This window comes from Pinus tabuliformis, chromosome Q, assembly GCF_031772625.1.
Source record: "Pinus tabuliformis cultivar Carrire ecotype Pingquan chromosome Q, CPIR1, whole genome shotgun sequence".
In the NCBI taxonomy this organism is placed as follows: domain Eukaryota; kingdom Viridiplantae; phylum Streptophyta; class Pinopsida; order Pinales; family Pinaceae; genus Pinus; species Pinus tabuliformis.
Window position 1 is genome coordinate 1,262,111,137 of NC_142296.1, and position 13,948 is coordinate 1,262,125,084.

Here is a 13,948-nt window from a genome sequence, read left to right on the forward strand (position 1 = left end):
AATACGAAGTCATCAAACGCAGAAACCCTTTTACCAATGAAGAGACACCAAATAAGTAATGGACGTTAAAGAATATAATAAGTTACCAGAATGACAAATATGCTGGTAGTCACATAATATTTATAGCTGGATAGAACCCTCACATACTAGACTCCATAGCAACTGGAGCAAAAAGTCGTCAATCTTACATTGAAAAAAGAAGAATCAAAAGAGTCAAAACACTCAGTCATTCAATAGAGAGGGACTTTAATAATAAGAATATAAAATCAAACTTAAGATTCAAATAAAATTTCCTGTTCCCAAAGAAAATATTTAGAAGAGAATATTTGAATGCAAACACTGGGAAGGATCTCATAACAAATATCCCAACAAAAACAAGAATTCCAATAACACGAAAACAGAAAACATGAATAAAGAAAATAAAAACAACCGGAGACTAACTAATGCCGGCAACCATTACAGGGAAGTCTGTCCTCACTGGGGGCAACGAGTCTCCCAAAGAGAAGACATGTTCTGGCCACAATTAGAAAAAATACTGTGAGAACAAAGTTTATGATATGCATCTTCAATGCGCTAAAGCGGGTATTCTACATTCATAGAAAAAATAAATGACATTTATTACAAAGAAACAGAGATCTCCATTTTCAATATGGATATTTCTCAATGTTTCAACCTCAAAGCTGGAATGATCCTCAGGAAGCAAACTGGTCACTAAATTTAAAGACCTCCATCCCCTTATAAATAAAAGATTCGGCTCAATAGAACAATAACAAGTTAAACCAAGCCAACCTACTCATGATGCATTCTAAACCAAAAAGAGAGACAAATATAAGCCAGTAAAATCTTTATGGAGGGAATTGCTCTAAATAAGGTTTATTACTGTTCTCCAATTTTCGTTAACCTAGCCATCCTCCGTGTTCATGTTGTTTGGAAACCTTTAAATCTCAAGATCCTCTCCAATCTTCCTCTTTATATAATGATCAACCACGGTGATAACTTTGGAATTTTCTAAATAAACCTGGTGCCTGCAGTTGCACGAGTTCACCACAAATGAGCTCTAGGCCCTACTCAACATAGTGTCCTCTTGATGCTCTTTGGATGGACCTGCCAGTCTCACCAATGTACACTGTCCTGCATTAACAAGAAATAGCATATACTACCTCACGCTTCTTGAGATCAATAGAATCTCTCGCTAAACCCAACATATTCCCTATCACGTTTGGAGAGAAAGTAATATGAATGTTACTCATCTTCTTGAACAAGTTCTTTTCCAGCATTAAGTACAACCCGATTAAATCATTTTTGTTGTTGAGCGGTTGTTCAAACAAGAAAGAAATGAAACTAAATAACTGATTGGAAACCAAAAGAATCACATAAGTAAACACAAGATTTTACGTGGTAAAACCTTGACAGTGTGTCAAGGAAACATCCACGGGGAAAGGGATTGGATCTTTATTAAATCAACAATGATTCTCCATGATTACAATAGTTCGGGCATTCATCAGTTTTATAAGAGCCTCTCCTCTATTACATAACTGCTATTCAACATAAAACTAACTAGCAGTAACTGATAAAAATTTTACTCATTTTTACACAATTCGTTGTCACATTTCAACAAACTCCACCTTGACAACAATTTTCCTAATCCCTTGCCCATGCACATTCATCATCTCTTTTGCAAGCCAAGAGAAGCTAAACACCATCGCAGCTTCTCTACTGTAACTAGGTTCGTGAATATGTATACACAATTCTCCTATATATGGACCTTCTTGAGAGCTATTTTCCCGCCATCGATCACGTGTCTCAGAAAATGATACCTTACATCAATGTGCTTGGTATTGCTATGATAAGATGGATTTGTAGCCAAGTGAATAGCACTCTGATTGTCACAGAATACATTCACTCTCTCCTGCGTCCTTCCAGTCTCATCAAGTAGACCCTTTAACCAGATTACTTCTTTACTGGCATCTGTAGCAACTATATACTCTGCTTCGATAGTGGACAACGCAATTGTTTCTTGAAGCTTTGACATCCAACTAATTGCTCCACTTACAAGAGTAAAGACATAACCTATAGTAGATCTCCTTTTGTTCAAATCACTTGCATAATCCACATCCACATATCTACAGACTGATCCTTCACTACCATTAAAGATGATGCAATGATCACTTGTGCCTCTTAAATACCAAAGCACCCATTTCACTGCTCGCCAATGTTCTTCACCTGCATTTGCCATGAACCTATCGACAACTCCAACTACATGTGAAATGTCAGGTCTTGTAGATACCATCGCATACATTAAGTTGCCTACAACATTTGCATATAGTACACGAGACATATACTTCTTTTCTTCATTAGTTCTAGGACTCAAAACTGAAGAAATCTTAAAATGGGAAGCTAATGGAACATTAACAGGTTTTACACTATTCATACCGAACTTTTCAAGTACTCTTTCCACATACTTTTGTTGTGATAACCAAAGCTTACCATTTTTCCTGTCTCTATGTATCTCCATGCCTAAGATATGTTTTGTTGCTCCAAGATCCTTCATATCAAACGTCCTAGAGAGTTGAGCCTTTAACCTGTTGATCTCTTCCATGCTTTTGCTTGCAATAAGCATATCATCAACATACAAAACTAAGATAATGAATATGCCACTGAAACTCTTGAAGTATACACAATGATCATACTCACTTCTAATAAAGTTCTGGCTCACCATGAAGGAGTCAAACTTCTTGTACCATTGCCTGGGAGACTACCTCAGGCCATACAATGATTTCCTAAGCTTGCAAACTAATCTTCTGTTGCGATCTTGTAAAAAACCTTATGGCTGTTCCATATATATCTCTTCATCCAAATCGCCATGTAGAAAGGTTGTTTTAACATCTAACTATTCTAACTCAAGGTTAAGTAATGCAGTTAGTGCCAACACAGTATGAATAGAAACAAGTTTTACAACTGGTGAAAAAATCTCATGAAAGTCAATACCTTCAACCTGAGAATACCCTTTTGCTACCAACCTCGCCTTATACCTTTCGATACTTCCATCAACTTTCCATTTCAATTTGAAGACCCATTTGCATCCAACAACACTTCTCCCTTCAGGAAGTTTTACAAGATCCCGGGTATCATTCTTGGTTAAGGAATCCATCTCTTCTTCCATAGTCGTTTTCCATTTTTCGCTATCTATATCATCTACTGCTTCCTAATAACAAGAAGGTTCCCCATCTTTAGTAATCAAAGTAAAAGACGAAGCAGAATCTTCATACTTTTTGGGAGTTTTTCTTTCCCTTGTAGACCTTCTTAGAGTGACTGGTCGCTAAACTGGTTCAGAAACTTCAACAGTTTCCTTTGTATCTTCATCACCTTTTCCTCCAGAAGTCTCTCCTTCCTTTCGACTTTTGAAAAAAGGTCTAGCCTCCAACTGAATTTGTTGATTTGGCGATACCTATTCCTGTTCAATTCTTTCAACATTTGATCTTAACAGAGAAGTTTCATCAAATGTTACATCTCTACTAATGACTATCTTTCGTGAAGTAGGATCCCACAACCTGTATCCTTTCACCGCATAGTCATACCCAACAAAGACATAACATTTCAATTTTGGATCTAATTTTGAACGTTGATTTTTAGGAATAAGAGCATAAGCATCACAACCAAATATAATTAAATGTGAATAATCACAAGACTGACCTAACCAAACTTCTTCAGGAATTTTACAATTAATTGCTACTGAAGGTGATATGTTAACTAAATAACAAGCAGTGGATACTACTTTTTCCCACAACTCCTTTTGCAGGTTAGCATTGTTGATCATGCTTCTGGCTCTTTCCATAAGAGTCTGATTCATATGTTCAGCAATACCATTTTGCTTATGAGTATAAACAATAGTTTTATGTCTAACAATTCCTTCATCCTTATAGTATTGTTCAAATTCTAGAGAAGTAAATTCACCACCATTGTTAGTTCTTAAACATTTAACTTGAGTAGTTCCTTTGAGTATGTAAAGATTTCCGACCTTTTCTGCTTTCATAACAACTAGGGCACCTTTTGAGACTTTCAGCACTCCATTCTGACCTATAAACTTATAACCATCCGAGTCCAAAACTCCCAAAGAAATCAATTTTTTCTTCAATTCAGGTACATTTCTAACACTAGTTAATGTTCTAATTGTGTTATCATACATTTTAATCTTGATATTTCCCATCCCAACAGTCTGACATGATACATTATTACCCATAAACACAGAACCACCATTTACAACTTCATATGAAGTAAACCGATTTCTGTGTGGACTCATGTGATGAGAAGCACCAGAGCCTAACAGCCAACTTTCAAAATCCTGAGATACATTACATACAAGTAAAGTTTTATCTATCATACATAATTCTTCAGCAGATAAAACTTCATCTATCATACCTGAATCAACTTGATTTGCTTCAAGTTTTATCTATCATACATAATTCTTCAGCAGATAAAACTTCATCTATCATACCTGAATCAACTTGATTTGCTTCCTTCTTTGGGTTATCAAACTCTTTCCGTTTCCAAGAGTCTTTCTTGAGGTGTCCAATTTTATTGCAGTACCAACATTTCACCTTACACTTCTTTCCCTTTGATTTTGATCTGGAAGATCCCCTTTTTTTCTCCTCTTTCCTTTGACTGTCCTCTGGCTATCATGGCTTCTGGTGCAGCTGTTTCAGTACTGGATTTCCACTTCTTCAGATAAGAGAGCTCCCACAACTGATTCAAATTTCAAAGAATCAGCAGTGCTCAAACTGATTGAAGTGACGAAGTGGTCCCATGACTCGGGCAGAGCACACAACAAGGCTATAGCTTTGTCTTATTCCTGAATTTTAACTTCCATGTCTGATAATTGGCATATAAGTGTATTAAAAACATTTAAATGTTCTGCAGTTGTACTCTCTAATTCTATCGGTTAACGATTTTGTCATATATAATATTTCCAGATTTTCCCATAAACCTGCAGTTGTACTCTCTTCAACAATGTTGAAGAGAACTTCATCCACCAGGCATAACTTGATGGTACTGAGAGCTCAGGCATCCAAGTCCTCCCAGTCCAAAACTGTCATGCTAGCAAGTTTCTTATTCACCCCGTCTGATGCTTTGTGCAACCCTTGTTGCACCAGCAAATCCCTAACTTTCAGTTTCTATAAAGCAAAGTTGTTCTTGCTGGTGAATTTCTCTACCTCGAACTTTCCATTCGTCATCTTTGCCATTTTTTTCTTCTAGGGTTTCTTGGTTACTTGAGTTTCTTTTTTTCTTTTCTTAAAAAAATGAACAGACAACCTACTCCAATTTCTGTTACCAAAAAAAAGAACTCCAAAATTCTGTTCCTTTCCCCCAAAAAAATTGCCCCTTTTTTTTCAATTTAATGAAAATCTAGAAAATTCTTTTCTTCAATTTAATGAAAAACCACTACAGTTTTCTAGGGGAAATTTCACTGGTTTTCTGAACTCACAACAAATAATTTCTTAAAAATTTGCTTTTAATTTTTTTTTTTTGCACAAATACCCAGATTTCTTTTCAGTGGTTTTTCCTCAGAAAACCCTCTTCACGCAGCAGCGGCCTCCTCTTCCTTGTGCAACAAAAACGACAAACTGCTCCTCGATTGCACGCAGTTCTAGACAGGCCAGCAGGCTTTTTGGGCAGCTCTGAACAGGCCAGCGGTTTTCAAAATTGTTGCGTTCAACCTTTCTCAGACAACAGGACCTCCAGCGGGTTGAACCCCTCCTCGATTGCACGCACAGACAGACTCTAGACTCGGCGGCCGCTCTTTTGTTGGCTTTTTCCCAGATAAACGGACTCCAAACTCAGTGGCAGCTCCTCTTCAAAAAATCGGCGGCGCAACAGCTCTATCTTCTTCCAAAAAACGGCAGCAGCGCCTCTTCTTTAAAAAAAAATCGGGCGGGCTCCTCTTCAAAAAAACCGGCAGCAGCTCCTCGTCAACCTCTCGGCAGCAGTCTTCAACACACACGGTGTAAGGACTTGCGATCCAAAGGCATTACCGCCGCGAAGTGCAACTCATTTGGGTGAACGAGCGAAGTGGAGAACATAACAGTGCGAAGTCCTACGACCAAAGTGCGCGTGAAGAACATGGTTATAATGCGCATGAGAAGTGGAGGGCGAACATAATTATACGGTGGATAGTGTGGGCATTCACTTGTAAAGCCAACGGTGAAGAATAGTTGCGTTTGAGGTGTTGGCAATGGGCCGACCGAACGATAAGCAAGTAAAGGGCGTCGGTTTGGAGTAAACAAGAGTCAGCCAAGCAATGGCACGACCAAACAGCATAGCATATATATACAACGATGCGTGGAGGCATTGGAGCACATTCGAACATCGCTCAAGGTACTCAAGCAAAGGAGAAGTGCGCAGTTCAATAGTGTAGCCGCAGCAAAGGAAGGTGAGGCGCAGTTCTATGCGCCCAGCCTTGGGCGAGGTCGCACGGAGGTGAAAACGCACAGTCTTAAGTCTTGGGTGAAGGCGCGGGTAGGAGGTCGCCCGACGTATCGGTTAAGGCGCGGGTGAAGCTGCCCGGTGTTCGGGTGAAGTCGTGGGTGGAGACTCGGGTGAGTCGCCCGCCCATCGTGTAGGAGTAAACGGTGTGGTAGAACTCGGGTGAAGGCGTCGGTTGTTGGGCGCGGGTGGTGACTCGTGTGAGGGTGCGCCCGCCCATCGTTCAAAGGCATTCTTGGGTGAGGTCGCCCGCCGGTTGTGCGAAGGCGTGCACGGGTGACTCGGGTGAGGTCACCCGCCCGTCGTGCAGGGAGAACAAGGTTCGGTTGTGAAGTGCGGAAGGCAGCTCATGTGAGGGCGCGCCCGCCCGACTTGGGCAAAGAATCTTGGCTATCACACGGAGGTGTGGTGAAGTTGTAAAATTTGGCTAAGTATGAAACTTGGTGTTTCCAAGTATACTTGTAAAGCTTTGTAAACATTATAATATATTATTCGGGCAGACTCATTGTTCAGGGAGTTGCCCCTCCCTTTATACTGTGCAATTGTGTTCTCGTTTATAATTGTTGATGATAATGAATGTGTATGGGTGTTCATTGGTATAAAGGAAACATTAATAATACTTGGTTGCGAAAAACAAACTAAGTAGACTAATAGTTAGGCGTAGTCCATGAACATAAGTATTGGTGAAAAGAAAGTGTTCGATGGTGCCGCACCTCGCCAAGAGCGGTTGAAAGACTACCGCTGGCCTGGGGGCGTGACACACGGGCTCCAATGGCGGATGTGGGCTCCAATACAGGACGACACTCCAACAGCGCGACCAATGTTGCACGAAGCGGGAGCGAAGCGGGAGCGCGAAGCGGAAGCGCGGAGCGCGGAAGCGTCATTTTCCAAAAATCTAGGAAGCGAAGCGTCCGCGGAAGCGTCTGCTATATATATATATTTTTTTATATTTTTTTGCATTTATACTCAAAAGAAAAAATCCCAAATACCAAATTAATTGTAGAAGACATGAAAACATGCATATTTTTGCATAAATCAAGATAGATATGGCATCCATGATTCCATTGTAGTTACTAGTATGTACAACAATCATCTATATTCTAGCTATTACAAACATACATCAAATTTTTAAGCATATTATAAAACATAAAACATTTAAGCATATTATAAAACATAAAACATAGAGCATATTATGATTTATCTAGCAAGTGAGCAACTGTCAACATTTGTCATGTCCAAAATTCAAATAATAATGTTTACAAAATATGTCACTTGGTCACCGCCAAGCCAAAAAGGTTCAAAATTCAAATTCACAAGTCTACAAGTCTAATGAGTAATCTATGACAAAAAGAAGTAGATTGTGAATATATCTACTAATCTCTCCTCCTTCCACCACGAATAGAACGTGATGGCGGGCCTCCACGTGGTGGCAATGAAGAAGATGGTCCCTGTGTAAGTCGTGGCACTGGAACTGATGAAGAAGAACCCCCTGCTGTTGGTGTTGAACCATGGAACCTAGGAACCAAGGGACCAGATGGGGGTGGGGGTGGTGGCATATCAACACGGTCATCATCATCCTAGAATCGCTCAAAAAATTCATGCAAAAAAAAAAAAACACTAGTTAACAAAAAAATTAAAAACATGAATTAGAGAAATGCTTTATAAGGGAAAATTGGAAAATTCATACCACAATGGACATACCTGGATAAGAGCATCCTCTAATTGCTCTAGTCGCAACACTCCATCCTCCAAATTGGGCTCCTCTGGATTCTTGTCCCAAGTCAACAAGTCTTTATTAGACTTTGCATCTTCACAGTAATGGGACAACAATCGCAAGTTGTAATGAACATAAACCAAGCTCTCTGCCCGGTCTAAACTCAACCTGTTCCTTTTAACACTGTGGATGAAAGAATAAGAGCTCCAACACCTCTCTGCAGAAGAAGTGTTTACCACCTGTGATAGCACCCGCAATGCCAAACTCTGTAGAAGTGGAGTAGCCCCTCCATGCATGTTCCACCACTCAAGAGCAGAAAAATGCTCTCGATCTTGAATTGCATGCATGCTCCCAAATGGACCAGTGTTGAGCGTATAGTTGCTCACCTGTCTCCGTACCAATGCAGCCTCCTCATTATCAGGGGGGCTTTATTCTTTTCTAAACTCACCCTAAACTGACCCTAAACTCACCCTAACCCACCCCCTCATGCTAAGTTAAATTAACTTTTAAAAGAAATTAAAAAAAATTTAAGTTCATTTTCGCTGCCCGCGGGTTGCGTCCGGGTTGCGTCGGGGTTGCGTCCGGGTTGCGTGCGGGTTGCGTGCGCTTCCGGGCGGGTTGCGTGGCGCAACCGGATGCCAGAATCGCCCTCCGAAGCGCGGATCCGGGCCACCGCCACCTAAAAACCAGGAAGCGTGTTTAAAAAATGGAATCGCGCCACCTGCAATTTGGAATCGCGCTTCGCCTCGAGATTCCGAAACGATTCCGCACGGGTCGCGGTTCCGGGTTAGGATCCGGGGGGGGGGGGCGATTCCTGCAACCCTGAGCGCGACGCTCTGCGCGTCTTTCTCCAACAGCGCAATGCTCTGTGCGTCTTTCTCCAACAGCACGACAACCAGCGGCTGAAGTGGGCTCCAACACAGGCTTCAATGGTGGATACACTATGTTTAACCTTTCACAAATACACGGTGCGTCCCTCGACCATTTGTGTAGGGACCTACGGTCCATGCGACGGGCAAGGCGCACTCCACTGTGCGAAGGAGACGAGCTACAGCCAAACGACGAGCGTGCGAAGGCAAAGTACGCGTGGAAGTGTTGGCTGGGCGAGTTTATATGGCGGGGACGAGCTGGGCAAGTCACCTGCGGGCCGACCAAACGTTAGAGTATGTTAGGCGAGGATGGGGGGGCGGTCCCACGAGTTAGGCGGGCCAACCCACCTCACGGGCGAGTTAACATCATGTTTGGAGGTCGGCTGAACGGAGGATAGACGAGTCAGCCGGGTGGCACGACTCGCCCACCCAACCGTATACATAAGCGGATGGAGTTGGGGAGATGGAGACATTCAACAACGATCATCATACAAGCTCGAGCATCTTAGGAGAAGGTGCGAGGTGCAGGTCGAAGTGTGGAGGAGATGCGTAGAACTACAGGTTGTGGATGCACCCGCCCGCCAGGCAGACCTACACGGAGGTCACGCGAGTTTTGGTGAACAGTGAGTTGGGTGGTGGGTTGCACGGAGGCGCTCGCCCGACGGTCGAACGAGTTCGGTAGGCAGGCCGCACGAAGGCGCACCCGCCGGGTGAACGAGTTGGTAGCATGGGTGGAGGGCCGCATGAAGGTGCGCCCGCCCACGGTTGGTGATAAGGGTGGAGGGTCATACAAAGGCGTGCCCGCCCGTCGGTTGGACGGTGAAATGGACTCGGGTGGAGGGTGCACGAAGGCGCCCGCCCGCGGTGAAACGGACTCGGGTGGAGGGTGAACGAAGGCGCACGCCCGCGGTTGAACGAGTTCAGGTGAGACTGCACGAAGGCGCCTACCCGCGGTGAACGAGACCGGGTGAGGTTGCACGGAGGTGTTGCCCGATGGTTGGACGAATTGAAATTTGGCTAAGTGTGGATTGTGAGAGTGACCACCGTGCAAGGCGTGCACGAGGTGGGCAGCTCGTGGGCAAGACACGAAGTCTGAAATTTGTCTAAGTATAAAACTTGGGGTTGCCAAGGTATACTTGTAATTTTATGAAAGTTTGAAAATATATTGAAATCAGGCAAACTCTTACTCAGGGAGTTGCCCCTCCCTTTATACTGTTGCAATTGTGTTATTTATGTATAATTGTTGTGGATAATGAATGTGTATGGGTGTTCATTAGTATAAAGGCTAATAATAATACTTGGTGAAGAAAAATAAACTAAGTATCGAATGTTAAGGCGTAGTTCATGAACAAGTATTGGTGAAAGAAAGTGTTCGGTGGTGCCACACTTCGCTATAAGCGGTTGAAAGACTACCACAGGTGTAGGGGCGTGACAATTTGGCTCTAATACCACTGGTTGGTTTGAGTGGTTGGTCAAACAAGAAAGAAATGAAACTAAATAACTTATTGGAAACCAAAAGAATCACACAAGTAAACACAGGATTTACATGGGCAAGGGATTGGATGATTAAATCAACAATGATTCTCTATGATTATAATAGTTCGGACATTTATCAGTTTTATAAGAGCCTCTTCTCGGTTACATAATTGCTATTCAGTATAAAACTGACTAGCAGGAGCTGACAAAAATTTACTCATTTTTACACCATTCGTTATCACATTTCAACAATTTTTATGTGTAACCATTTCCCTGGAGAACCTTTGAACCTTTGAGAGGTCATCAATTAGTTCTCCATGGCATGGCATTTATGTCAGATAGTACGTCGAGTTAAGTATAGAGGTCATCAGGCAGGAAAATATTGGACCAGGATACACATTATAAGTACAACAAAAGAATGCCTCACTGTCACACATTTTTACTTAACTTCTCTTATCTCCTGTGCACCACGTCATTATACTTGACACTCCAATTCCTAGACAAATCCAATGATCGCTAAGGTTTTCAATTGTCAACTCGTAGAATGGAACAACAATGATTTTTATCCCTCGAACCAAGGAAAGAAAGATATTAAAGCAAAGTGATTCAAAGTGCCAGAAGTTTTGTCACTATGGTTTGAAAAGAAGTGAAAGGGTAAGCGCCAATTGCAAAAGCAGTTTGCAAGGAGAGCAGATGCTTTCACAGGAGCTGATGAGCTTGCTTGAAATATGGCACAAAGGCTATTATAATTAATTTATGAAAGAAAAGGGTAATAAAACAAATGAATACAAGTGTTCCCTTTAAAAAAAATACAGCCATATAAAAGGTAAATAGTAAATGAACCTTATTGTTTATCTTACTTTTCTTTTCATTTTTTTTTCTTTTTCGTTTTATACCTCGTTCAATAGGTTGGGTCACTTTTAATGTTAAATGGAAAGGGTCACCCTTTAATGTTAGATGGAAGAATGATATGTTCAAGATTATGTCACCAGGATTGTGTGAGACTGGCCAGATTATAAAAGGCAAAGGCAAAGGCATCTTATTGTTTATCTTACTTTTCTTCTCATTTTGTTCTTTTTAGTGTTATACCTGGTGGGTGAGTTTTAATGTTTGATGGGAGGGGTTACCTTTTAATATTCGATGGAAGAATGATATTTTCAACGGTCAGATTATGTCACCAGGATTGTGTGAGCCTGGATTTAGTCTGCACACCACTTGAGAGAATGTATCACCCACAATTGACTCATTCTCCACATGAGATTTTAACCCAGAAATCGGTTAGTTTAATAATCGGTTAGTAATTAAACTCTACAGAAACCAGCTAATCTACACCTCATAAAATTGTAATTTTAACCCAGAAATCGGTTAATAATTAAACTCTACAAAAACCAGCTAATCTACACCTCATAAAATTGTTTATCTTACGTATCGTCTTTAAACAATTATATACCAACAAAATTCCCATCTTTAAACAATTATATACCAACAAAAGGCAATAGGTGTAACCTATTATTGATTTTGTGTACCATAGTTAAATAGTTCCAGTTTACACAAGGGGTTTAAACAGGCCAGATGCAAACCTTGGTATAGTATATGGACCTGCAAACGTATAGATCTTTATATTAAAGAGTATTTTTTCCTTCTCAGTGGTTCATGGGATACCTTAGATTGAGATGGACACATGCTATAAGTAAAGATAAGGAAAATTCATTGTTCCTGGATTTAGATGAATGTATACTGGTTAAAACAACTACTGGTTCGAACAATGCATCCTTAAAAGTAATCGCTTCTAAATAACGAGGGAGGGGGTCTGAATAACTAAATGTTCAGGCTTGAAACAATTCCAAAGAAAACAACGTGACAAAACTTACGAAACACAGCACAAAAATTATAATAAACATGATTCTGCAATTTCTTACATCTTCAATACGATCACTACTCAAACGCCATTTTATACACAAGAAAAGAACCCTGACTCTGCTGCTGTGTTTACCTAGCTGCAATTATCAAGATTTCAAGAATTCAAACTAAAACCAGTCCCGATTTTGAAAGAGTAAAAAGAAAAAAGAAAAGGCGATAACCGCGATCTCCTGTTAATTCAGACGCATAAAAGCCCTCAATTTTGCTTGAAGACTCTGAAAATGCCAATATCCTTGCTCTGCCATTGAGGATGAAGCTCCTCCTGTGGGACCTTGGTCCACCTGAAGCCCTCCTCGAGAAGAGCCTTGAAGCATTCAGTGGTCCCGTAACGAAGCTCGTAAGCCAGCAGAATCTGGGTTCGGCCATCAGCGAGATGGTTCAGAGTTTTACAGAGGGCGGGCATGGCTTTGACATCGTAGAGCAGATCAGACATGAAAACGAAGTCCACTGGCGGTGAAAGAGGCGAGCAATCATCCCCCCACATCAAGGACTTCACCGTGGCTCGTTGCTGAAGGCCATTTTCGTCCACGTTCCTCTGGAGGCCGGGGAGGAGCTCCGGGATGTCTGTCAAAACAACGGAGGCGCCCAGGGCAGCGGCAGTGAGGCCCGGGATGCCGGTGCCAGCGCCCAGTTCTACGACCATCTTGCCCGTGAAGGAGTCGGCCGGCCATGAAGGCATAAGTAGCCATTGAGCCAGAACCAGAGAGCAATCCCACGTCCAGCAGCCCGCTAAGGAATCAGGTAGGTTCTCATGGTCGTGAATAATTAAGGTTCTGTCACCAATTTCGATTTCTCTGCCAATGCCCATTTCCTCAATTTCTTCAATTCGCTCGTTTGCTCAACCAAAATCAGTCATAAATATATGGGGCAGTTTGCATCTGACGCAATTTTGTGAAGAACAAAGAGCATTTAATCGATGATGACGGGTGCATCGATTCGAAAGTGTAAAGATTACCAAAAAAGCAACCCCTTCCGGGCCAATCGACTGCGTCGTGCTTCCTAGGAGAATTATCGTTTTCTTCCTGGTTCCATCTACAACATGTGCAATGTAAAAGGGGTTCACCCACGCCACAGAGTCGTCCGGAACGCAGTTTTGAAAAGAATTCAAAAAAATATTGGAAGTGTTTGAATAGTTGTTGGAAGTGTTTGATTTATTTTTTTTTTAATTGGGGGAATACCTAGATTCAGTAATTTTGGGGCATTCATTTATTGGAAAGAAATTATTATAATAGAATTAGCATCATATTATCTTTAAAAAAAAAAACATAATTGTATTTTATTTTAAATAATATAAAATTAGTATAATCATATAGATTAAAATGGTGGCTGGATGAAAAACTTACTTTATTATATATTTCATATTGTCAACATTTTAAAAAGTAATAATAATAAATTAACTAAATGGTAATTTTATTTTAACTTATTATTATTTAATAAAGTGAATTATAAAATAATGGTATTATTCGGAGAGCTTTGTGAGTGTTTAGTG

General features: G+C 41.2%; 1 protein-coding gene across 1 annotated transcript; it reads right to left on the reverse strand.

Annotated features, from left to right (window-relative positions):
* Positions 1-12,406: 12,406 nt before the first annotated feature.
* Positions 12,407-13,574, reverse strand: LOC149224394 (uncharacterized). Its single transcript, XM_089383552.1, has one exon. The coding sequence runs from the start codon at positions 13,265-13,267 to the stop codon at positions 12,656-12,658; it is 612 nt and encodes a 203-aa protein (XP_089239678.1). The 5' UTR covers positions 13,268-13,574; the 3' UTR covers positions 12,407-12,655.
* Between the last annotated feature and the right edge of the window lie 374 nt (positions 13,575-13,948).